A 24344-nucleotide genomic window follows, 5' to 3' on the forward strand; every position below is an offset into this window, starting at 1 on the left:
TCGACAGATTCTGAGAGACAAATTCGATTAAATACCAGCTGCAGAAGGGCTAGATAGTTTCTTCCAAAGAGCAGTCAAACTCTACGGGTATATCTGCAAATCATGGGTATCATTAAATAACAAGACAATCTCGAATCGTATATTACACAACAATTAATGCAACTCCTTGACAGCGTGCTTCATGAGCCAAAGAGCCATCATCACAATGCAACGCATATTACAAGCATAGTCTGACACCCTGGGGTTGCAGAAATATTAAAGAAGAAGGAGAATAGAAGGAGTGGAAAGTGAATAGAACGGAAGATGAAACAGATCAAGTCAGTATTCAAGACTCCTTGGTAGGCTCTTTTTCTTCCTTGTGCTCTGCCTCTTGTTTCGGCTCTGATGCCGGTTCTGCTGGCGCCGCGGCTGGTGCCTCTGCCTCTGCCTCTGCCTCTGGCTTTTGCTCAGACTCAGGCTCAGCCTCCTTTTCTGGTTCTTTGTCGGATTTTGGCTTCGACTCTGCTTCCGGTTCAGGCTCGGAGTTTTGAGCAGGGGTATCTTCCGTCGACGGGGCTGCTTCAGCCTCACTCTCCTGCTTGGCTGGTTCAGGCTCTGCATTTGTCTCTGCGGGCTTGGCTGGCTCTTCAGTCTGTTCAGCCTCTCCCGACTTCTCGGGCTCAGGAGCTTGCTCCGGCTCTTTCGTTTCCGGCTTCTCCGGTTCCAATCCCTGCGGGGCTGTCTCTCCTACTTCTTCAACGGTAATATTTGGCTCGACAGCCTCAGCTGCTGGCTGTTCCTGTTCCTGTTCCTGAGCTTTCGGTTGCTCTTCAGCGGCTTCAGCAGGTGCTTGCGGCTCCGGATTTTCAATAACCGTGGTTTCCTCGGGTAATAGTGGGAATTGTTCAATATCCTCCGCACTTTCACTAATGGTTGTAACGCGAGACCCCGTCGACGGGGTGTGCTTGTGTCGTCGTGTGGTGGCAGCGGTGCCGAGTGACGAAGCGTCCAGATCCTGCAGGGACGTAGGGAAGGGGTTCTCGTCCTCCTTACGCAGTATGGTCAACCGGCGCCCGTCGACCGGTTCCTGTACGGGAGGCTGCGCATCCAAACCCTCCGCCTCCGCAGGAACAGTGTAGTTGTCTTCCGGAATAAGATTGTACATGTCGCAAACCGTCTTGAAGAATATGTAAAGACCATCATGGCCCTCAACCTGCCAGAACACCTCCCGATGTTGAAACCAAGCGTGGGCAAAGATACGATAGAGCCGACGGAAGATATTGGTCAGATGTCTCATGCTTGCCTGAGGACCGCCGCCCGCCTCCGAACCAAGAGTCAACCGACTGGGGAAGTACTTAGGTGAAGTGAGGATATTGGTAGCCCAGTCGAGGGTATGACAGCAGTAGTCGATAGCGCAGCAGGATTTGGGCGGGTCATGAACAGCGCAAAGGTATTGCCATTCCGAGGCTCGCATTTCGGGACACGTCTGGGAGGTACAAGGGGGAGACTCGGCGAAGAAAGCGATGATAAGATTGTTGACCTTCATGGTGAGGAAGCGACAGAGCTCATAGAGCCACAGGGACCGGTCGACGCCCTCGGGAGGCTCCGCGAGCTGGATAGCAACATTGCGATTGATCGGAACGACTGTATCCGAACCTTCGGGTCTTGTGTAATGATGATAAAGAGCCTTGAGGTGCTCCTGGAGTTGGAATGGGGAATCGAGCTGTCGGGGTTGGTCAGTGGGTGATTGATTGATTGATTAATGCCAAGCTGGCGGCTTTGTTTACAAACTGACCTGCGAGAGCGGAATCAACGGAGGACCAAACGCCATATCGTCAGCTTTTGTTCCTGGTCTGATCCTCCTTGTCGAGACATCTTCGTCTACATTCGAGTTTCCGAGCAATCCTTCGGCATCCTTGCCAAAGGACTCGCCGACCGAGGGCGACTTGGGCCCGATTTGAACTTCCGTAAAAGGCGGAGGACTGGGGAGCCGCGGGGAGCTGGACGGGGAGGCTCCCGCAGCAGCCATGGCAGAGAAACGAGGGAGAGATAGACCGCAGCTTTCACTGGGTCTGAAAATGTATAAAAAAGTGAAGGAACGTATCAAAGAATCAAAGAAAGGCCGATTGGTTGACGATGAATGATTGCCAGCTGGAGCTGCAGCTGAAGCCGACGCTGGACGGAATGGAAGCCCCCAACGTCAAGCAGCATGACCCGAAGAGCCCTAAACCCTAATCTGCATCCGCTCTGGGTAACGTCACTCGATCGCCGCCGCAACGTCTGGATTCTGGATGCTATATTGAATTCTCGACTGCGTTTAAACAAAATACAAGAGGATAAACTCTTCAGTTTGATAAAGATGGCTTCATATATGGATGACGATGACGCCCCCCCCGAGTTGATCGATGTATCTATGCTTCCTGACTCGGAGAAGCAGAGCTCTACTACTCCAGCCACAACTATAGATGTCCCAGAGCAGAATCGCGTGCCTATAACACTGGTGACTGGTATGATTTAACTAACTTTTTTTGTTATTATAAACAAATCAATTTGAATCTGCGCTGACATGAAGTCAGGATATCTGGGTGCGGGCAAGACCACTCTGCTGAACTATATCCTCACTGAAAAGCATGGCAAGAAGATCGCCGTGATTATGAACGGTTTGTTTACATATGAATATATTTGATGATTATTGCTAAGTATTTGTAGAATTTGGAGACTGTAAGTTGCGTAGAATGAGGGCATTCAAATATCAACCTACCTCACCTCAAGCAACTCAACTAACCGAACCCAAGCAACGGACATTGAAAAACCCTTAACAGTTAACCAAGGAGGCCAAGAAGTCACCGAATGGATGGAAGTCGGCAATGGCTGTATCTGCTGTTCTGTCAAGTAAGCCCCCAACTGGGTCATATCCACATCTCACCAATATGAATGTAATATCTAACGATAACAGAGACTCCGGCGTCATGGCCATCGAATCTCTGATGGAACGCCGCGGCACATTCGACTACATCCTCCTCGAAACCACCGGCCTCGCAGACCCAGGCAACATCGCCCCCATCTTCTGGGTAGACGATAACCTAGGCAGCTCCATCTACCTCGACGGCATCGTCACCCTAGTCGACGCAAAGAACATCCTCCGCCTCCTCGACGAGCCAGCACCCGAGGAAAAGGTCAACGCTCATGAAAATGAGGACGCACACGATCACGCCCACTCCGGACCCGTGCTCTCCATGGCGCATATGCAGATATCGCACGCGGACGTGATCATCCTGAACAAGGCGGACCTCGTGACGGCGGATGAACTCGAGCACGTCAGAGATCGGATCTGTGCGATCAACAATGCGGCGAAAATCCACGTTACGGATCATAGTAAGACGTCTCAGATTGAGGGCGTCGTGCTGGATCTGCATGCGTATGACCATCTGGCTAGTATGGATTTTGGTGAAAAGGGTCATAGTCATATTGACCCTGTTAGTTCTACCTTCCTTCTTATAAACATTAGCTGATGGTGTATTTAGGCAATCTCAACCATAGCAATAACCCTCCCCCCAATCTCACCCTCAAAAGTCTCCAGCGTCGACGCCTGGCTCCGCTCTGTCCTCTGGGACTCGGAAGTCCCATCAATCACCTCCCCAACGAGCCCCCAGCCAAAGGATTTCGAAATCCACCGTCTAAAGGGTATCCTAGTCCTAGAAGATGGGTCGTCAAAGATCATCCAAGCCGTTCGGGATGTATTTGAAATTCGGGACTCGGAATCTCCAGCTGATCCTAAATCGCAATGTAAGATTGTGTTGATTGGAAGGGGACTGGGTGGTGATGTCGAGCCGTGGAAGGAGAATTTTGAAAAATTCTTGACTCAGGATGATTAAGCGCTGGGTCAAAATGGAGAGATGACTTTAATTGTGACCCTTCTTACGCTCACGATTGAAACGCGATGAAGATTGAATGTGTAGAATGCATGATATGGATGTCTTGGTTTGATATAAAAAGCAGTAGCAGTAAACATATAAAATAAAATGCAATGATATAAATTAATACAGCCCTCAGGAAAAGAATATTATCAACACCAATCAATATACATTTGGAAGATCACGAGGGGGAGAAAAAAAACGAAAATCAGGAAGAGGACATTCCTCCATTGGTATGTCATCAAAAAGTCGTTAAAGAGTGCCAAAAAAAAAATCAGTAAATCAATCAATCAGTAAACCAAGGACACGCAGCTGATTAACAGCAAACGTAATGGGGCCTTTCTTTCAAGTCCTTGGGGGAAGGGAAACAACAACACTGCCAAATTCAGAGGAAGAGGATAACGCAAAAGAGAGCAACAAAAATCAGAAAACGGACGAATTCAGCCCAAGAACATCGAAAAAAAAAAGGATAAATCAAGCTAAAATACGAAGGAAAAAGAAAATCCGAGATTGAAAAGTCATAACTCCAGTTTTCGCCGTGAAATCTGCTACCTTGCAGATGCGTTACCATCTTCTCCCAAGTGAGGCGTAAAACACGTTAGGAAAAGTTAAGTATACAGCGCAGTTAAAAAAAAAAATGGGGGACGTGGACAAAAAGAAAAGGGGCAAGGCAGGGAAGCAGAATGATTGTGAAAGGGTATCGAGCAGCAGTAGACCTCAATGTTGGGCCTTCAAATCAAGATAGCGTAAATCAGTGCGGTTGGATGAACTTTTTTGTTGGGAGGGAGAGGGCTGATAAGGTCAAGTGAGGGTTCGTTCATGTAGAAAGCCAGTGTCATAGGGATGGGAGAGCCTTGTCACTGAATGCTGGATTTATCGGTAAATGAGAGTCGCTCAGGTAGGGTGAATGGCTTTGGAAGCCCGGTCTTGGATAGTTAAGGGCAGAACGGATGGTAAGAGGCGAGTGGAATGGATTCGGGTTCGTGGATATCAATTTTTGTTCTGAAGGACTTAGGGCGGGGTTTATCGGTAGTATTGAATGTAAAAGGGATGAAACTGAGTGTGAGGGCACTTGTGTTGACCAGTCCGGGTACGTGGCATCTTCGGTGGGCATATATGCTTGTCCCAAATCTGTCACGGGTGGTGGGTATGGCTCAGTGGACTGGGTTGATGCGGAGGATAAGGGAGACTCTTGGTATTTCACAGAGTCTGGAGACGGGTTATCGGTGGGATTTTGATTCAAAGAACAAGCTGGGTGTCCACCAACGCCTGCAAGTTCTCCAGGCAGAGCGTCTCGGAATGGTGGCAGGCCTGCTTCTTGATCTGTTGAATTGCGAAAGAGAGGGTGTATAGTAGCATCCAAGTCGATTTCGTGAGGATTGCTCTGAGATGTCAGGTTTTGGGTGTCTCCCAAATTGTCCGGGCGTAATGCTTGACTGATAGATTCTGAAAAGCCTGGCTGGTCATCCAATTCATCAAGGTCCAGGCGTGCAGGCGGATTGCTGTCTACTGAAAATGCACGAATCCTCGAATCGTCCATTGTCTCAGCTGTTCTGGGTCGGAACTCGTCGGCTTCAAGCGACATGCCGCTGTTTCGTTCAAGATATGGCGGTGCAGCCGCGAGATTCGGGTGATATTGGCTCATGGAGTAGCCGTCATCTAGATCGTCTTGTGTGGGAGGGTAGTAACCTGTGTTGCCATTTGGCGGTCCACGCGAATTGGCAAAGGCCACGGAGGCAGGAATCGCACGGGCGTTTTGCAGGGGAAGAAAACCGTTACGCAGTCCCACACCAATGCTTGAGTGTATGTGATGAGGTTGAGGGCGTATCATAAGAGGAATAGGCTGCTCCATCGGAAGCTCACGCGGGAAAAAGCCCAACAACTCCTTGGCTGACAGCCGGTGTCGAGGGTTCGGGCTGAGGCAAATATCAACAAGCCTTCGATAATAGTCCGGCACTTTCGCGTCTTCATCCAGAAGCAACGGGCGACACTGTCGTTCCGGTTCATCCTCCTGCATCGCCAATGCCCACAGGGTCATTCCCAACTGATACAGATCCGTCTTCACTCCAATGTACATGGATATTCGTTGGTTGCTTTCGATCTTGGCCGCAATTTCCGGCGGCTCCCATCCTACGGGACAACCGCGTCGATTGATGTCAATAATTTTGGCATTGTCATTGGCGTCCACGACAATGTTAGAGAGTGTGAAATCGCCCTGTACGTAGCCGGATTCGTGGATTTCGCAGAGACCTTGGATGATCTGCTTGGCCCACCGTTCTCGTCGCTCCCAGGTTATTTCGCCACGGTTTTCGTACAGGATGTCGACCAACGCTCCTTGCTCGGCATATTCGATCAGCAGACCTTTTACCACCTCCTCGCGGTCATCGACCACAATTCCTTGCACCTGAATCACACTAGGCGCGCCATTGAGCGCATTCAGCGCATTGATTTCGTAGAGGAACTCATCCACCGTGTCAGGGCCGGGGATTTCCTTTTTGATAAAATTTCTTCCACCCAGTCGCACATTGTAGACGAACCCAGACAAGTGCGCATCGAAATGCAGGCGATTCTCGGGGACGAGGCGAGCGTTGGGCAAATGGCCCACGCAGGAAACAGGAGGATAGGGAATGATTTCGTTCACGTCTTCGGTCACATGGACATGCAGGCGGCCATCGCGGGTCTCGAGCTTGAGATTGGTGACGGTGTCGTAGAATTGGATGTCGAGGAGGGATTCCCGGATGGATTCGTAGATGCGAGAGCACTTATCCCGCTGGTAGCGCAATTCCTTCAAGTCCTGCTCGAGCGAATCTGGGGTGGCGTTGCGGTAATCGCACGAAATGGTGACTCTGCGCCAGCGATTGGGGGCTTCGGCGTAGGTGACGAAAAATTTCTCCCGCTCGGACCGGTCGCGGAAGTGCATGCTCAGATTGAGAATCCATCGTTTGTCCAGCTCCATCTCGATCATCTCGTCCGCTGGTTGCTCTTCGGGAGCATCCGTCACGTCAGGGCCAGGGTTCCATTCCGATCGGAGATCGCTGTCATCATTCGTCTCGGGCGGTTCGTCAACCGTGGTCTCAGCAGCCTCCTCCTCGCACCACTGGACCTCGGGAGCGGATAACCTGGGGCCCACGGCGGGCTGTGGAGATCTGGTTCTCTGGGCGCTCAGCGGGCGGCGACGGTCGGCGGATTGGGCACGACGGGGCTCTGGGTTGGCAGGAGCGAGCCGATCTCGACGTTCCGAGTCCTGGCGTTTAAAGGTGGTGGAACGAGGCAGGGCGACGCCGACTCGCTTGGACAGTTTGCGGGAGAGGTGATCGTGGAATTTGCTGGCGCTGAAGGAACTGCTGTTGTTGGTATGGCTGTGACTGTGGTGGTGCTGTCGCTGGTGGCTGGGAGAAGAGGTCCCGGAGGAGGCAGGCGAGTGGGAAGCAGAATCTCGATCATCACGACCCAGCAATCGACGAAGTCCCAATCGCTGCCACATGCTCTGCTTGCGAGGAGGGAACTTTTGCGGCTGCTCAGGAAGCAGATCCAAGGGCCTCGTTGGGCTACAGGAACTGTCGGCAATGGAGATGGCCATACGGCACGACACTGTGTCTATCGCTCGTCGTCGGTCGTGTAAGAAACGACTTGGACACCCCGCTGGCCGGACACAATCCCGATGTCCATAAGAAATTGAAATCGGTCACTTTGAGGATTCTAACTATTTTCTGGTGTCTAGTTTTTCTTGATTTTTTCTTGTTTTGACCAGATAGAAGTTTTTTTTTTTTTTTTTTTCCTTCAGAAAGACAAGGGGGAGGGGAGGAGTCGGTGAAGATCGGATTTGTTGTCAAGAGAGAAAATCGTTTCGAACACACAGCGTCGGGTATCTAACACTACTAACTCTAAGGATTGAGGGCTGAGTCAGAGATGAAACAGAAAAAGATACCTAGACAGGCAACCAGGGATGTCGTGGAGGGAATGGGATAGAGGAGAAAGTAAGAGGTAGTGAAGATAGGAGGTTGAGCTGCAAGGCTACTCACTCAATTAATATCCAGTTCTTCAAACAACCTCACATTCAGGGATTTTTTTCACCGCCCAAAAGGACACAAGAAGAGACTGTTTGATGGAGTCCAATAGGAAGAATGAATGCAAATAAAAAAGATTCACGTGTAAGAGAGAATTGGAGTCAGAGACAGGAGGACCAAACGCACAAAACTACGCCAAAATAAATAAATATAAAATTAATAAAATAAAATAAATGATATCAATTAAACATTCCCCAAATGAGCCATAATTAATGCCAAACGCAAGCAATAAAACACCATATTTTCTTATTATTTTCTCTATTTTCTTTCTCTCTAGTGGAGCAAATCAAAATGCACTGCGGCCTGACAGTGCCTGATGCCACAGACTCGGGTCCATCACCACAACAGCCTCCCTCATAAACAGTTTCACATCCACCTTTTTGTTGTTGGACTCGATGAACTGCGATGATCAAAGACATCATTCAAAGAGGCGGAGAGCATCAGTCTACTCCATCGTATCTTACAGCTGGTTGAGGATCTACATGCTATGATGATATAATGGGGGGGGGGGGTGACGGACTCCAATTAACAACACTCACTATAGACAGTACAACAAACCGCGCATATTGCATTCGTGGTCACCATGAGAAGACAGAATCACGATGGGGTCGATGGAGTCTGTCAGTGTCAGTGTGGTATAGAATCGGACTGATTTCTGATCACTTGATACTATACTCCTTCAATACTTACTAGTATACTGTACTGTATACAGTCGAGATATCAACTGTCACTCCATCAACTCCATCTTCCGATCCACTACTGCAAATGCACAGCCCAAATCCTTCTCGAAGCCCGGTTCCTGTTCGCCCTGCCGGTTGGGTCGAGAGTCACTAAATAATATTTATATTAAAATATACAGAACTAGACGGACTAGAGGGACTAGATGGAGAAAAAGGAAGATAAATAACTTCAGCTCTCCAACAATCTGGCATGCGTTAGTGTCCTCCATGCGTTGGCTCCATCCAGTCTCCTCCATCCCATCTCTTTCTCTCCATCATCACCACAAAATCACCAAAAATGACGATGAAGAAGAATACTCGAGCGTATCGCTCTAACCGCTCCATTCTATCTTGAATACTACATCATAAAATAGAGCCACGCCTTCATGTACTCCATAATCTAGCTACAGTAACATCTGTGCCATCCCTACCGGTCGAAACGCAATAATACTATCCAAAAGCAAAGAACTGCAGCTTTTAGTCTCCCCTCCATTTCAAAGTGATGCTTCCATCCATCGACCAGAATATTCCCATTCCTCCAATCAGATGTCGTTGATCGATTCTGTTTTCTGGTTCAGTTTGACACTTTGCTAGGCTTTACTGGGAGTTTTTTTCCTTTTTTTTTTTCTCGCTGCACTTCAGCATCATTGCTGTATTATTAACTACATATACTGGGATCTTACTGAACCCCTCGTTGCAATCGTTGCTGATCGGACTGTGACTTGCGGAGAATAACGGAGGTGTTTGCTCTGCGTGTCTCCTCCTTTCCAGTCACCTACATATTACATTGGCTGCTGCTTCTGCATCGTGAGGCTCGACCGGGCGTCATTATTCACGGCCACTCCAACCAAAGACAGCGCATACAATCGCCGAATAGCTCCTTCATCTCTTCAACGCTTAACGGCTTCATTCAATACAACAATACCAGGCGGACAAATTACATATTCCAAGACCTCATATATACATACATGTCGCAATAGCAAAGGTATTATCCATGGGTCTCCTCTATCTGTTCAACCATCAATCATTATACACGGCCAGCGAACTGGACACACACTTCTTTGGCTTCCCCCCATTTTTTAAAATGAAAATCTTAGAGTGGAGTTTGGTTCTGTTGTCTTTCTTTTCCCCCCTTGTCTTCCGTTCTTATCGCTCATCCGTTGTCCAGTTGTCCCTGCCAGCCTTTTCATGCAGCCTGCCCACTTCGACAGGTAGGCTCGGGGGATGATAAGACATCCACTGCCTGGAAGCATAAGCTCTCAAGTCCCACCTTGGGTAGTTCTCTAGACAAAATCCTCGAATAAAAAGAAAAGAAAGAAAAACACACAGAACTCCGGGCCATGCATTCCGCAATGAAACGCCGTGTACATACAAATAGACCGACAGACGTGACCAAACACAAGATATCAAAAATACACAGGGCCATAACAAAAGTGTCAAAAGTATATACCAAAATTGAAAAGGAGATAAAAATAAAATAAAAAATGTTAGCTTGTCATAAACCACGAGCGGTACATTCAATCATCGTCGTCTTCGTGGCTCTCCTTGAGTTTTTTCTTGGACGATGTGTCCGCAAGCGCCTTCGACCACACCTTGTTGGCGGCGTCTCGGTCTAGGTTGGCAAAGAGAATGTCAAACACCTCCGAGTACCAGCCGGCCGCATGGCCTTCAATGCCTTGCTTGATGTTCTGTACCAACTTATTAGACAATTGACTCGCAGAAAGCAGATAAAATATGAGATTAAACTCACCTCAGGCAGCTCAAGCCAGTCGGACATGTTATCCGCGGGGAAAATAATCTTCTTCGCTCCCGCACGGCGCGCCGCAACTGTCTTCTCCCGCAACCCTCCAATGCGCAACACCTTGCCAGTCACGGTCAGTTCTCCTGTCATGGCAATAGTTGGGTCGAGAGGGTGGTCCAAAGCCAAGGACAACAGAGACGTCGCCATGGTAATACCAGCAGATGGGCCTAGCCACGTTAGTCCACGCTAAATGAAAAGGAGGAGGGGAACAGCGCGGTGATCATGGAACATACCATCTTTGGGCACAGCACCCTCAGGGCAATGCATGTGCAGCTTGGCCTTTTCAAAGAATTTGTTTTCCGGGAATTTCTTAGCCATCACCGACTTGGAGAATGAATAGGCAATGTGGGTAGATTCCTTCATGACATTCTGCAAGTTACCAGTGATGTCGATACCCGGTCGCGACTCAGGTGTCAGGGCATTCTCCAAAATAGATTCAACGTAGAGAGCGGCGCCTCCCATACTGGTCCATGCAAGTCCCATCGTCACACCGGGGGGGAAAGTGTCGTACAGGCGATCGGCCGTGAAAACTGGTGGCCCAACATAGTCTGTGAGGCTGTCTTTGCCGATGCTGAGGTGCACGCTATCAGGTACCTTAAGAGCAAGTCGGGGAGTTTCCGTGGTCGATTTCTCTGGGTCAGCAGGGGGGTCATTCGGATCGGAGGTCTCTTCCTTCTTCGACGACTCCTGCGCAGCCTTTCCTTCATCGGTAATGGCGTCTTCTTCCGCAAAGACATCCTCTCCCAAATCCTGAACAATCTTGAAAGCGGCCTTTCGATAGACCTTTTCGATCTGCTTCTTCAAGTTGCGGACACCGCTTTCGCGACAGTATGATTTGATGAGCTCTTCGATGGCATCCTCCTTAAGAGTAACATCGACTTCCTTGAGACCAGTCAGCTCTCTTGCAGCGGGAGCCAAGTAACGATCCGCGATGGCCTTCTTCTCGTCCGCAACGTAACCCGAAAGCTCAATGAGTTCCATACGATCCAAAAGTGGTCGAGGAATTGTGTCCGTGATGTTGGCAGTGCAGACAAAGAGAACCTTGGATAGATCCACCGGAACATCCATATAATGGTCCAAGAACGACGAATTCTGCTCAGGGTCGAGGAGTTCGAGCAAAGCGGACGACGGATCGCCCTGGTGTCCACGTCCAATCTTGTCTACCTCATCGATCAGGATGAGAGGGTTTTCGGTTTGGCACTTCTTGAGAGCTTGGATGATACGGCCAGGAAGAGCACCGACGTAGGTCCTTCGGTGTCCCTTAATCTCGGCCACATCAGTCAACCCACCAACAGAGAATCGGTAATACTGTCTGTTTAGTGCACGAGCGATCGACTTTCCGATACTGGTCTTTCCGACACCTGGTGGGCCGACAAGGCAGAGAATCTTTCCTTCCACTGTTCCACGGAGCTTTCCAACAGCGATAAACTCAAGAATACGGTCCTTGACATCCTTGAGGCCGTAGTGATCCTCATCCAGAACGGTCATCGCATTCTTGATTCCAAAATTCTCCACACTCTTCTGGCCCCAGGGAATCTGGGTCAACCAGTCAAGGTAGTTGCGGGTCACGTTGAATTCGGACGCAGCCGGTTCCAGGTGAGCCAGCTTGTTGATCTCCTCGTCAAACACCTTCTTTACAGCTTCTGGCATGGCAAGCTTCTCTGCCTTTTCTTTGAACTTCTCGACAAGCTTGTCCTTTCCATCAGATTCAATGCCCAATTCTCTCTTGATGCCTTTCATCTGCTCCATCAACCAGTACTCGCGTTGGCGCTTCTGAATCTTAGCCTCCACATCCTTGGAGATCTTCGACTGCAGTTGCGCGTTCATCAACTCCTTTTTCAAGACCACAAGCGCCTTAGGAAGTCGCTCTTCAATATTCATCATCTCGAGGACTTCTTGCATCTCGTGCAGCTCTCCTGCGGAAACAGCTGCGGCGAAATCGGCCAACTTAGCAGGCTCATCACTTAGGTTTCCGGGAAATTGGTCTGTGTAAAAGGCAGAAATCTGATCACGGAACAATGGGTTGAGGGAAGCAATCTCTTTGCACACGTTGACAATCTCACTTGTCACTGCACGGATGATAGCACTCTTCTTGTCATGTGCTTCTTCCACCAGGTTTTCCACGTTGACCAGACTGACTGGGTATTTTCGCAAGAAGGAGGTCGGCTCGTAGTGATCTTTGGGCGCAGGTTCGGCGGCGCCTTCTTCAAAGCTAGCAACAACATCACCCCGTTTTTCCGTGGCCTTATCCTCTGTTGTAGTCGCAGTAGCCTTGGCCTGGTCGCTGGGCGGTAGTAGCGAAGAAACCTTGATGCGACGGTGAGGGTAGAGCACAGCGGTCACACCGCTGGATTCTCCACGGAGTGGGTACGCAGCCGTGATCTGGGCAAAGACACCAACATCATACACGTCATCCAGATTTTCAATCACGTCGCCATCAGCGTTCTCGTCCTTGAATAAGAAAGCACCCACGTATGGCTGTCCTCGCTTCATCATATCCTGGATGGCCACGGCCACATTAGGGTCCCGAATAGTAATTGCTTTGTAGAATCCAGGGAACAGGGGGCGCTTGGCAATTGGAATCGCCATCACTTGAGGATACACCTCGGGAACCGAAGGCTTCTGCAAAGCCTTCTCGTTAGAGCCCTTCTTGCCTTTCTTGCCACCGTCTTCATTTCCACCGTTGTTAGCACCGCTAGGTTTGGAGTCCGACGAACTCCCGCTGGGTGGAATCGGTGATGGATCGGATGAATTGCCTTTTCCTTCAGCTGCATTATTGTCCTTTTTGGAGTCTTCTTCCAGTCCACGCTGCTCCTTGTCCCCAGTGGACTTGTCCTTCCGCCGTGCGGAGCCCGATGTCGGAGCTCCCGGTTCTAATGACGATCCATGCTTGCCCGAAGAATCGGTGGGTTTCCGTCGAGATTCGGAGCTACGGTCAACATCTTTCTCTTCGTTGGCATCTTTCTGCTCCTTTTGTGGCGAATCTTCTTTGTCCTCCCCCGGTGGAGGCTTTTCTTTCCGTCGGATAGAGCTCGAGGAAAAGGTGCGGGGAGAGGACGGAAGAGGACGGGAGAGGCGCGTAGACCTTAAGGCTGATCGGAAATTGGCATTGTATCTAGGAGAAGCAAGGAAAGGCCGAACGATTAGAGGGCGCGGTGTTTGATGGAGCGCGGCTCTCCAGGGGAGGGTCTGGCCGCGGAGCATGCTACTGTGTAGACGATGCTTTGATGTAGAGAAAAAGGGAGAGGATGGGAGGGATTAGGAGGGATTGAGAGGGAAATAAAAGGAAATATAGACCCTTGATGAGCTGTAGATGAAGATGAAGCTAGACAAGAGACGAAAAGGAGGAGATGCAGAGGGTTGGAAGGTCCCAGGTGGTGGAGGTGGTGCCAGAGGAGCTGGTGGTAGAGTGACTGCTTACCGAAGCAGGCGCTTTCATCATCACCGCCCGGCGCAACGTTTCTCCGGTCGGGAAACTTTTTTCGAGCCGAAAGAAAGACTCGAAGCTTCTCTGATTCCTTCATCAGGAGTCGGCAAATCCTGGATAGTCTCGTTTGCCCGACCGCCTTATTCCATTTCAGCTAGCGCCGGTGGTTGCTAATCACCTTTTTTTCCTTCGTTCTCACCAAGTCATTCTTTCAATGCACCTTTGTTTTCCATGATGAATCCATCTACCGCCGCTATGCCCAAAGCCGCGGCTATCCCCGCTCGTCTGCTGCGGACTTCGCGACAATGCTCAAGCCAGAGCCCGGCGACCAGTATTCGATCATCTACCCAGACCCGGGGTTATCATGTCTCCACAGGCTCTTCCCCCTCGAGGTGCCTGCGTGATGGCTCTTCTAGCAGGAAATATCCCGTGTTTCAATCGTCGAGGGTAGGTTATTGTCTGTGTATACAGAATGTACTGTTCTATCCGGACGGCCATTGACCTCTTTTCATCTATAGGGCTTCCATACAACCGCTCCTCTCACCGCCATTGCCGACCCTTATAAGACCCTCGGAGTAGATAAGGGTGCTTCCGCAGGAGATATCAAGAAGGCATACTATGGAATGGCAAAGAAATACCACCCGGATACGAACAAGGAACCAAACGCTAAGGAAAAGTTCGCGGAGGCTCAAACGGCTTATGAATTGCTCTCGGACGCCAATAAGAGAGCGCAGTTCGATAAATTCGGTGGTGCTGCATTTGACCAGAACGGTGGCTTCGACCCCAGCGCTGCGGGTGGAAATCCGTTCGCCGGCGCAGGAGGTTTTGGCGGAGGAGGTTTCGGCGGATTTGGCGGTGGCTTCGGTGGTGGACCCTTTGGAGGCGGCTTTTCGCAGGATATCAATTTTGAGGATCTGTTCGGTGCTTTCACAGGTGGCGCTCGTCGTGCTGGCCGGGGCAGACGCAGCCCGTTCCAGGAGGTGCTGGTTGGTGAGGATATTGAGGTCCAAACCAACATCTCCTTCATGGAGGCCGCAAAGGGTACATCGCAAGATATTGTCATCAATCCATTGACTGAGTGCGGCACCTGTAAGGGTGACGGGTTGAAGAAGGGTGCTAAGCGTACCCAATGTCGACAGTGTAACGGTACCGGAACCCGTGTGCACATGATGCAGGGAGGCTTCCAGTTAGCAGCCACTTGCGATGCCTGTGGTGGAGCAGGGCTCAGCGTTCCTCGGGGATCCGAGTGTGGCTCGTGCAACGGCAACGGAGTGGTTCGGGACCGTAAAACGATCCAGGTTGATATCCCTGGTGGTGTGGAGGATGGCATGAGATTGAGAGTGGCCAGCGAGGGAGATGCACCTCCCACAGGAGCAAACGCACCCCCCGGTTCTCGTACCCAACGAGGTGACTTGTACGTCTCCATCCGAGTCGCGCCCGACCAACGATTTAGCCGCTCTGGATCCGATATTCTGTACACGGCCTCCATTCCTCTTACTACGGCAATTCTTGGTGGTGAGATGACGATACCGACTCTGGACGGCGAGGTCAAGGTCAAGGTTGCTACCGGTACGGGTACTGGCGACAAAATCACACTGTCCGGAATGGGAATGAAGAAACTCGGCGGCGGCCGGGCCAGGTTCAGCCCTACGGGTGACCTGAAGGTCGAATTCAAGGTTGCCATGCCGAAATACCTGACGGGCAACCAGCGAACCATTCTCGAAGTTCTTGCCGATGAGATGAACGACAAGACTGCCCGACGGATCATGGACGTTGGTAAGGATGGGTAAGTCGAACATACACTGCTATCATATTCATTTTTACTAAATACTGACACTCAATCAAGCCCCAAATCGGCTTCTGAATCCAGCTCCGGATCCGGTGACTCCAAAGACGAAGGATTCCTTAAGTCCGCATGGCACAAACTCATGAACAGCAAAAACGCCGACGCCGAGAAAGAATCCGGTACCGACCAAAGCACGAAGGGATCGAGTGATTCCAACAAGAACAATGACGAGAAGAGCGAGAAGAAGTCCTCGGGCTCGACCTAATAATGGCGACATGTGCCTTTTTGAATACCATATTATATGTTTGGGCTTTCTCGGGTTGTATTTACTTGACACACATATCATAGCGTCGGCGAGATCTGGGGGTTTGTTTTTATCTACATTCTGAATGCTGGGATGTTTCAATGTACCTTAACTATCTATTCCGACCGCTTCTGGACGGTTGTTGTACCCTGATCTTGGAGAGAGAAAGTGTGTGAGGGATTGTATTTTATGTACTGTACCATTAGATTAGCACTCCACGAAGCCATCTCTACTTTTCTTTTTAGTTTTTCTGAAGAGTTCGATCAGGCCGATCTCCTGTACAGCTTCTGCTGTATGATTGGGCGTCCCCGAAGCGCGGCGGCGGCTGTTCGAACATCCATGCCGTCTAGTCGCGCCCATCGTCATCAATCATCTTCGAGGCAGCAACCACACCGCTGATCGTGGAGCAGACAGGATTAATTCTGTCAGTTTTCTTCTTCTCTACGGATCGCTGTCTTCCACGCTCTATATAGCACCATCTCTTGGTATATTGCGGCTCCCAGCCCCCTCCACCATCTCACTAACACCTCTCACAGCAGTTACGTACCCAACCTTCCGCCTCCCTTCGTTACCCCACAAAGCCCGCCGCCGATAATCTTCCCCTCTTCCACCGCCCAGAACCACGAGAGCGATTCGATTCCAGGAGCTTCTTCGACTAGCTCTACAGTCTTTCCTTGTTGCTTGAATGGGAGCTTCTTGCTCCTGACGACCATCAAAATGGTTCAGTCGCCGATGCTCTCGTGTCCGCTCAAGCAGACCAACGAAATCGATTGGGTCCGGCCTCTTAAGGACTACATCAGGCAGAGCTATGGGGAGGACCCAGAACGATATGGACAGGAGTGCTCGACTCTTCACCGGTTGCGCCAGGATATGAGGGGCGCTGGGAAGGACAGTGCGACAGGGCGCGATCTGCTGTATCGATACTATGGACAGCTGGAGCTCTTGGATCTGAGGTTTCCTGTTGATGAGAATCACATTAAGATTTCTTTTACTTGGTAAGCTTACTCTGTGCTTGGGTTATCTGTGTCTTTCTAATTCTTCTCGATTATAGGTATGACGCCTTCACCCACAAGCCCACTTCCCAATACTCTCTGGCCTACGAAAAGGCATCCATCATCTTCAACATCTCCGCCGTCCTCTCGTGTCATGCTGCCGACCAGAACCGTGCGGAAGACTCCGGTCTCAAAACTGCCTATCACTCCTTCCAGGCATCCGCCGGGATGTTTACCTATATCAACGAGAACTTCCTACACGCTCCGTCGACCGACCTGAACCGGGAAACTGTCAAGGCCTTAATCAATATAACTCTCGCTCAGGCACAAGAGGTTTTTCTGGAGAAACAGGTGGCCGATCAGAAGAAGCCTGGGTTGCTTGCAAAGATAGCGAGTCAATCGGCTTATCTTTTCACGCAGGCGGTAGAAGGGATACAGGAGTACTCCAAGGGTGTCTTTGAGAAGGTGTGGTTGATTGTCGTTCAGGCAAAAGCGGCGCATTTAACGTCGGTGGCTTCTTATTACCAAGCCCTGGCAGACAGTGAGAGCGGATCGCACGGAGTGGCCATTGCCAGGCTCCAACTCGCTGAGAAGCATTCCTTGGCCGCACTCTCGTGGGCCAAAACATTCCCGTCATCGGTTCCTGTCAACTCGAATCTGAGCAGCGAATCCGGGTCCAATCTTATGGATCTTATCAAGTTCCACCTTGCGAATGTCCAGGCTACGACTGCGACACTCGTCAAGGATAATGACTTTATATACCATCACCCCGTCCCGAATGAGGCTGGCTTATCCGCCGTAGCAAAGTTTCCAGCAGCGAAAGCGATCCCTGTCAGCGAGCTCTACCAAGGCCAAGATATCCAACGTATTATTGGACCAGATATCTTCCAGAAGCTTGTGCCCATGTCCGTCACGGAGACGGCAAGTCTCTACGATGAAGAAAAGGCCAAGTTAATTCGAGCAGAAACCGAGAAGGTCGAAACAGCAAACGGCGAGATGGCGGCTAGTCTGGACTATCTCAAGCTCCCTGGTAGTCTGAACATTCTCAAGGGTGGAATGGACCAGGAGATGACGGTCGACGACGAATTCCGGCAATGGTGCCAAGAACTTGCAGGTCATCAGCCGTTTGTCAAAGCATTTGATAACCTGCAAGATCGCAAGTTGGAAGTGACAACGCAGCTTGACCAATGTTCCAAACAACTAGATCTGGAGGAAAGCGTATGCGAAAAGATGCGCTCCAAGTACGGGGCTGACTGGAGTCAGCAGCCCAGTGCTCGATTGAATACCACCTTGCGTGGAGATGTTCGATCGTACCGAGACACAGTCAATGAAGCGAGTGCCAGTGATTCTCAACTTTTATCTACTTTGCGGCAATACGAGGGAGACTTTGATGAGATGCGCTCTGCTGGAGAAACAGATGAGGCCGATGTCCTCTTCCAGCGGGCTATGATTAAAGCCGGTTCGAAGAATAGCAAAGGAAAGAACGGAATGGGAAGCCCATATGCCTCAACACCAGAGGGAAGTCTGTTGGATGATGTGTATGATGAAGGTAGCATCTCGGTGGCGGATCAAATAGCCAGAGTCGAGTCCATCCTGAAGAAGCTCAATTTGGTCAAACGAGAACGTTCTCAGGTCTTGAAGGATCTTAAGGACAAGGTAGGCTTTCTTGAAACCCCATGCCATTTGGATTTTGGCACTTATACCATCGCAGGTTCATAACGACGATATCTCGAACGTGCTCATCTTGAACAAAAAGTCGATTACCGGCCAGGAAAGCCAGCTCTTTGAAGCCGAGCTGGAGAAATTCCGGCCACATCAGAATCGGCTACTTCAGGCAAACCATAAGCAAGCTTCTTTGATGAAGGAACTCACGAAAATATATGGCGACTTGCTACAGGACAAGCGAGTTCGATCCGAACAGTCAAAATATGAAACCATCACCCGTCAGCGGAATACCGTCATGGCCCGGTATAAGAGAATCTACGATTCATTCAACGGTCTACTATCCGGGATTGAGCAAGCGCAGACCTTTTACACTGAGATGGTTGAGACCGTGGATAGCTTGAAAAAGAATGTCGAGACCTTCATCAACAACCGAAGATCCGAGGGAGCGCAACTGCTAGGCCAAATTGAACGCGAGAGAGCCAACGGATCATCGGATCAGGAAGACCGGGAACGAGAGAAGTTAAGGCAGTTGATGGAGCGTCTGTCCACCGAACCGAAGCCATCACCTACCCCATCTTCGTCGTCGTCGGCTGCCGGGTCCAAGGCCAAGGCCAAATCACCTCCACCTCCGGTCCAGATCGCTGGATACCCAAGCGCAGCCGCCATGGCATCTCCGAAGATGTCGCCGCATTACCCACCTGCTACTGGACAACAACAACAACAACAACAGCAACCGCAACACGGTGCTCCTCTCTCTCATTCTCCTGCACCTTATGGACAGTACATACCTGGAACTGGTAGTGTACCCTACGGTCAAACATTCCAACAAGGCGCCGCCGCACCTCTATCGGAAGGCTACAACCCAATGGCATATCCATTCCAGACACCCGTCTCCCCTCCACCAAACCAGCAATTCTTCTCGTCAACCCCCGCCCCATACAGCGGGACCGGTACCCCCGCACCTTACCCTGGCTACCCTGCTCCCACCCCACCAGCAGGCTCCTCCCAGTACATGCCACAAGGCTACGTCCCGCCTCCGCCGCCACCACGGCCCCAGCAGACGACATACCCTACGTCAACGGGTCCCTTCCCCTCCGGCCCAGGAGGCTACGCCCAGAGTCGACCATACGGAAGCAGCCAACACCACAAAGCCCAGTCGCAGTCTTCCTCAGCTGATCCCTGGGCTGGTCTGAACGCCTGGAAATAAAATCATACAAATTGACCCTATGCGGGAGAGGCAAAGTTCTAAAGTATGATATATAGACTTACGGGGAATGTCAGTTGGTTTTTTGTGCACTTTAGGCGTTTTTTCATGACTTATCTTTTTTATCTATTTATGTTTATCTTTTTTATATGTTCTTGTCTAGCTGGTTATGGTTTGAGTCAGTCAGCCTTGAGCCATGGTTTTTTGACGCCGTTGTAATGCGAGTATGTGTGATAAGTTAGCATGACTCAAATATATGTACAATCATACAATCACTTTAGATCATCATTAAGTGGGCTGATAAGCAAGCTCCTTGCTTCATGCCAGGGATAATATAAACTGTTGACGAACCGCAGATTCCATGGTTTGGATATAGGTACTCCAAACAGGATACATGCATGCATTTATTCCAAAGTAAGCCACGCGGTCTATTTTCTACTAATTACAATGGGATGATCCAACCCAAGTTGATTTATATTTATACATCGGACAATCCCCAAACAAAGATATTAAAAGTACAATTCCCGAATCCCGCAATCAATGTACAGCGCATAAAATTAAAAAAAGGAGAGTAAAATCGATATGAGCAAAAAGGAGCCCGAGAGCGGTCTATATTAAGCAAGAAAAGAAAACAAAAAACGCCAATGGGTATCATGACAAAGGGGTTGATGAGTTTGTCGGGGAAAAGGGAGCCAGTCACTAAACCTGAAAAAAAAAACGCCAATTGAAACCCCCCCCCCCCCCCCCCCGGGGAAGGCGGAGAGTTGATCCGAAAAGAAAGACTGTCGGATATCTCTAGACCGAAAACCGAAAAGCCCGAGGATATATAGATCAATATATAGAAAGAAAAAGAGAGAGGCCGAGGCTAAGGTTGAAACCTCAATCGGAATTGTCGTCCTCTTCCTTCTTCGCGAACCTTGTATAGAAACCGAGCGATAGCCTCCTGCTCAGGGATAATGGCATCATTGAAATGTCTGCGGACAGCCATGGCAAGTTGATTCTTGCCCACGCGTCCCTGGCCATGGATGTGATTCAAGGAGTTCTTCTCCGCTGACCTGCCAGCGGCTTTTCGATGATGGTTATGGGGGCCGCCGGATAAGCCTTTGCCGCTGACGCCATTCGTGCTGGCCGAAGTTTTTTTCGCGGCGGACAAGGGACGAGAGCCGTTCGTTTCTTGATTCTGTTGAGATAGTTGGGCACGCTGCGCAGCGATAGATGTAGGCGATCGTAGACCGATTCCCTTGGATAGGAGGAGGTGGGAGTATTCGGTAGAAAAGGCGCTCGGGGCGGGCAATCGGTAGGCGTGTCGGTATGAATGGAGGAGATCATTAGGCATGTCGGACCAGGCAATCTAAAGTCATAGATAAATCAGTGATCTGATGTGATAAAGAACGATCGGATTAAGCTGGGTTGCCCGCATATCGAGAACATACCTTGGGTAAATCTTCAGATGGTTCACCCTGACCAGCGGGGGCACTGGTCACACTGGTCGCATTGGCCGCAGCCTTGTTCTCACGATTTGAGGCTGAATTCCCAGCCAACGAGCCATTAGCCGCCTTGCGACCCTTGCCTGTTGTCGTCTTTTCTCTGGTCCCGCTGGAAGCCTCGGAACGAGAGTCGTCCACGACAGCGGTCGTCCGCTGGCGCGGGGGAGCCATGACCGAGGAAGAAAAGTTCTGAAAGACAATGGGGAGAGAGAAGAATGGGAAGAGAGGAGGAAGCCGTTCAACGAACAGACGAGTGAACCAAGACAAGACTGTATATAGAATCGGGTTTATAGAGCATGCTGGATCGTCTCCACGGGCAATCAAACGATAATGGACGACAAAAAGAATAAAGGCTTCCGCCGTCTGCGGGCGGCGAGACGCGGCAGAATATCGAGGCGCGACATTATGTCCGGATTAGGCTTAGTGGAGGAGGGCTACTGGCCCTAATCGGGATTGCATGTCAGCTGTCAGATAGATCAGATGGATAGAGTGGATTGAGATGTTATATGGATATATGAATAAAAGATAGATGATTCGATGAAAGATTTCATATTGAACGGGTTGAAATAATAACCCGAATAAGACTGTCTGATGTGGTTGTCTAACGTGACTTGATCTATTCGTTGCTCTCCAAGTCAAACTGTCAAGACATCAAAATATGATACTGGCAGATCGCTCTAGTAGCAGTCTAGAAAACGCAAGAAATCTTCTCCCAAAAGAGAGTGCGAGATCACCTCGGATAAGACTTTCTTCGCTTCTTCCATGACTCCGGAATACGGTGTGTCCTCTGGACAGGAACACGCTCACCGCTAGTCCATTTCATCTCCAAGAAGAAAGTCAAGGCGAGAAGAAATCGGAAATCACAGCAGGGCTGATGGGGCAACCGATCTGGTATTTATGTATGTTCGTGGGGTGTGACCGTGATGGTAAAAGGGTTACCTAATGGGGTATATAAACTCGTGATACCAGGCCATCTGAGGTTATACCTGATGTTACTAGCTTAGCCTCGATGTCGCCTTGAACGATCTTGGGTTCATATCGAGCCAACTGCTGTCCTCTAGCTTATCCAGTGCATTGACCTCCTCGAGTCGTTGAGGAAACCCGGTGCAGCATTGGAGCTCTGCAGTCATTCGATTCGAATATTCCGTATCTCCTGATGCTCATGCTGTCAGTCTGTAGTAATTAATACGAGATCGCACTACAGAACACTATGTAGGCATAGGCGTCGCGGAAAATCGGCACTGAAAAGAAGAGTACACCAAGCAATAGTAGAAACTGCCCAAGTAGGAAGTCTCTCCATCTTCAAATCCAGGCACAAAACCCGGAGACTCCCCGTACGTGAGCCACCCCCTTCGCCTCTTTCCCCACTATCACAGGTCTCAGACTCTCAGACCACACGGGATCGGGACAGCATCGGGACACAGAAAACCGGGACGGGGATGCCGAGGGATTTTGTCCTGCTTTTCTGGTCCTCACCACCAAAAAAAAAAACTGGCTTCCCCAAAAAGAGAGGCTTCACCGAAGAACCCCTTTTGTAGTTGTCAGCCAGTTTTAGGTAAGAAATTAAGAGATTTTCTCCGCAGTCCGCTGGTATTGCCCGTACGGTAAGCAATACAGAAAAACGCCGGTATTCTCCCGAAATCATCCGATTCCAAACCTGCCAGCGACAATCCCCGGTTGTTCCTGGTCTGGAACTTTTTTCTCTGTCTTTCTCTGCTTGATTCGCTGTCCCCAGACTTGTGCCTGATGAAGTGGCAATCCCCAACAGGAACAACAAATGAATTGTCAAGGCCAGCACGGGAGATTCTCCCCTCTAGTCGATCCAGTCACACCAGGGCGCCACTCAGAATCGTGTTTCGACTCCCGTGCTGTCCATAGTCCATACACCGATACATACACTGATACACTCTATAGGATAGATACATAGACTAAGTCACTCCGTATGCAAAGCATATCATCTTGGGGTATGACGCCATCAGCGGGCATTCTCCGTGAAAAAAATATTTTTGTTTTTGGGCCTGCCCCACGAGAAAGGAATTATTGAATTGAAGGTTTGTGTGTGAGTGTGCGTGTACTCTGTAGGGTGTTTTATTCTTATGCAGGAAAGTGAGGTGATTGACAAGTTTTTTTGGCTCTCTTATCTTGGGATCTACAGCATGTGCATCAATAGTGGGATGGATGGGGTCAAGGACAAGGGCATTGAAGACTAAGACCAACCTAACCCAGGGCCAGGGGAACAATTCAGGAAGGTCGATGATGCAGGGGCACGTGATGGATTGGGTGGTCAGTATCAGAGGATGAGGAAGTATGAGTTAAATAATGCTAATCCTAGGAGAGAGATACTAAGGAAACGGCAGATATCTTAGTTCTTGAGCATCACTATCTTACATTTCTCACATCTTACAAGCCGATCTCTTGGCTCTCTCCATATTTTCTCCCCCAGGTCCATCGTTATCATGCCACTCTCCACATACCGGAAAAACAAACACCAATGCTTCATCGTACATTCTTCAGTGCATAATCCTAGTCCATACATGAATCCTCAGTCAGGGGGGGAAGGGGCCTGTGGTTCTGGAAGCGAATAGACAAGACCAGATACAGTAGTAGTTTCAAGAATCACCATGGGGCGATGAAACCTCCCCTGTTTTCGGGCGACGTGTCATCATGTTCTGGCGGGGGGCAGTGCCAAGACCCTGGTATAAGAAGGTGGTAGTAGGAATTTATTATGTACTCCATATGAGGGATATGTCGTATACAGGGATTCGAGACGGGTTGACTGACAGCTGCAGAAACTGAGAGAAATACGACTCCATAATAATATAATAATATGAGAATAATAAGAGTAATAATATCTTTCCGTGTAAAAATCCAGATTCAGAGAAAGTGGAGTGGAGGGATTTCTCACCGGAGCCAGTTCCGACGGATCTCAATTTGCCCCTGACTTACGACTACGTGCTGGATGCTGGCTGGAAATATCGAATTAATTCAAGCACGCCTAT

The 24344-nt window shown here is 49.8% G+C and overlaps 7 protein-coding genes across 7 annotated transcripts; 3 read left to right on the forward strand and 4 right to left on the reverse strand.

Annotated features, from left to right (window-relative positions):
* Positions 1-325: 325 nt before the first annotated feature.
* On the reverse strand, positions 326-2008 carry ASPWEDRAFT_53948 (Mob1 family protein; the record flags this gene model as incomplete). The annotated part of the gene is made up of 2 exons (XM_040837978.1): positions 326-1702; positions 1775-2008. The coding sequence occupies 2 exons, from the start codon at positions 2006-2008 to the stop codon at positions 326-328; spliced, it is 1611 nt and encodes a 536-aa protein (XP_040685981.1).
* A 272-nt stretch (positions 2009-2280) lies between these two features.
* On the forward strand, positions 2281-4322 carry ASPWEDRAFT_44394 (CobW family GTP-binding protein). The gene is made up of 6 exons (XM_040836257.1): positions 2281-2486; positions 2556-2639; positions 2689-2700; positions 2775-2871; positions 2936-3455; positions 3504-4322. Exons 1-6 carry the CDS (start codon positions 2339-2341, stop codon positions 3852-3854), a joined length of 1212 nt encoding a protein of 403 aa, XP_040685982.1. The 5' UTR covers positions 2281-2338; the 3' UTR covers positions 3855-4322.
* Positions 4323-4728: 406 nt separating this feature from the next.
* On the reverse strand, positions 4729-7473 carry ASPWEDRAFT_117939 (uncharacterized protein; the record flags this gene model as incomplete). The annotated part of the gene is made up of 2 exons (XM_040828780.1): positions 4729-5561; positions 5607-7473. 2 exons carry the CDS (start codon positions 7471-7473, stop codon positions 4729-4731), a joined length of 2700 nt encoding a protein of 899 aa, XP_040685983.1.
* Positions 7474-10196: 2723 nt separating this feature from the next.
* ASPWEDRAFT_53951 (endopeptidase La) lies at positions 10197-13684 on the reverse strand (the record flags this gene model as incomplete). The annotated part of the gene is made up of 3 exons (XM_040837980.1): positions 10197-10367; positions 10430-10647; positions 10714-13684. 3 exons carry the CDS (start codon positions 13682-13684, stop codon positions 10197-10199), a joined length of 3360 nt encoding a protein of 1119 aa, XP_040685984.1.
* A 325-nt stretch (positions 13685-14009) lies between these two features.
* On the forward strand, positions 14010-16323 carry ASPWEDRAFT_44398 (putative mitochondrial DnaJ chaperone (Mdj1)). The gene is made up of 3 exons (XM_040836258.1): positions 14010-14354; positions 14426-15693; positions 15754-16323. The coding sequence occupies exons 1-3, from the start codon at positions 14142-14144 to the stop codon at positions 15956-15958; spliced, it is 1686 nt and encodes a 561-aa protein (XP_040685985.1). The 5' UTR covers positions 14010-14141; the 3' UTR covers positions 15959-16323.
* Positions 16324-16381: 58 nt separating this feature from the next.
* On the forward strand, positions 16382-20067 carry bro1 (putative signal transduction protein BroA). The gene is made up of 4 exons (XM_040829816.1): positions 16382-16482; positions 16534-16992; positions 17049-18645; positions 18701-20067. The coding sequence occupies exons 2-4, from the start codon at positions 16715-16717 to the stop codon at positions 19859-19861; spliced, it is 3036 nt and encodes a 1011-aa protein (XP_040685986.1). The 5' UTR covers positions 16382-16482; positions 16534-16714; the 3' UTR covers positions 19862-20067.
* Positions 20068-20723: 656 nt separating this feature from the next.
* Positions 20724-21516, reverse strand: ASPWEDRAFT_31226 (uncharacterized protein; the record flags this gene model as incomplete). Its single annotated transcript, XM_040833523.1, has 2 exons — positions 20724-21209; positions 21292-21516. 2 exons carry the CDS (start codon positions 21514-21516, stop codon positions 20724-20726), a joined length of 711 nt encoding a protein of 236 aa, XP_040685987.1.
* Between the last annotated feature and the right edge of the window lie 2828 nt (positions 21517-24344).

Source organism: Aspergillus wentii (assembly GCF_001890725.1).
Source record: "Aspergillus wentii DTO 134E9 unplaced genomic scaffold ASPWEscaffold_7, whole genome shotgun sequence".
Classification (NCBI taxonomy): Eukaryota; Fungi; Ascomycota; class Eurotiomycetes; order Eurotiales; family Aspergillaceae; genus Aspergillus; species Aspergillus wentii.

Coding starts and splice junctions, on each gene's coding strand:
- ASPWEDRAFT_44394 (XM_040836257.1), top strand. CDS start 2,339: ATGGCTTCATATATGGATGACGATGACGCCCCCCCCGAGTTGATCGAT. Junction 2,487..2,555: donor GCCTATAACACTGGTGACTG/GTATGATTTAAC, acceptor ACATGAAGTCAG/GATATCTGGGTGCGGGCAAG. Junction 2,872..2,935: donor TGTATCTGCTGTTCTGTCAA/GTAAGCCCCCAA, acceptor TAACGATAACAG/AGACTCCGGCGTCATGGCCA.
- ASPWEDRAFT_44398 (XM_040836258.1), top strand. CDS start 14,142: ATGAATCCATCTACCGCCGCTATGCCCAAAGCCGCGGCTATCCCCGCT. Junction 14,355..14,425: donor CCGTGTTTCAATCGTCGAGG/GTAGGTTATTGT, acceptor TTTCATCTATAG/GGCTTCCATACAACCGCTCC. Junction 15,694..15,753: donor ATGGACGTTGGTAAGGATGG/GTAAGTCGAACA, acceptor CACTCAATCAAG/CCCCAAATCGGCTTCTGAAT.
- bro1 (XM_040829816.1), top strand. CDS start 16,715: ATGGTTCAGTCGCCGATGCTCTCGTGTCCGCTCAAGCAGACCAACGAA. Junction 16,993..17,048: donor ATTAAGATTTCTTTTACTTG/GTAAGCTTACTC, acceptor TCTCGATTATAG/GTATGACGCCTTCACCCACA. Junction 18,646..18,700: donor TGAAGGATCTTAAGGACAAG/GTAGGCTTTCTT, acceptor ATACCATCGCAG/GTTCATAACGACGATATCTC.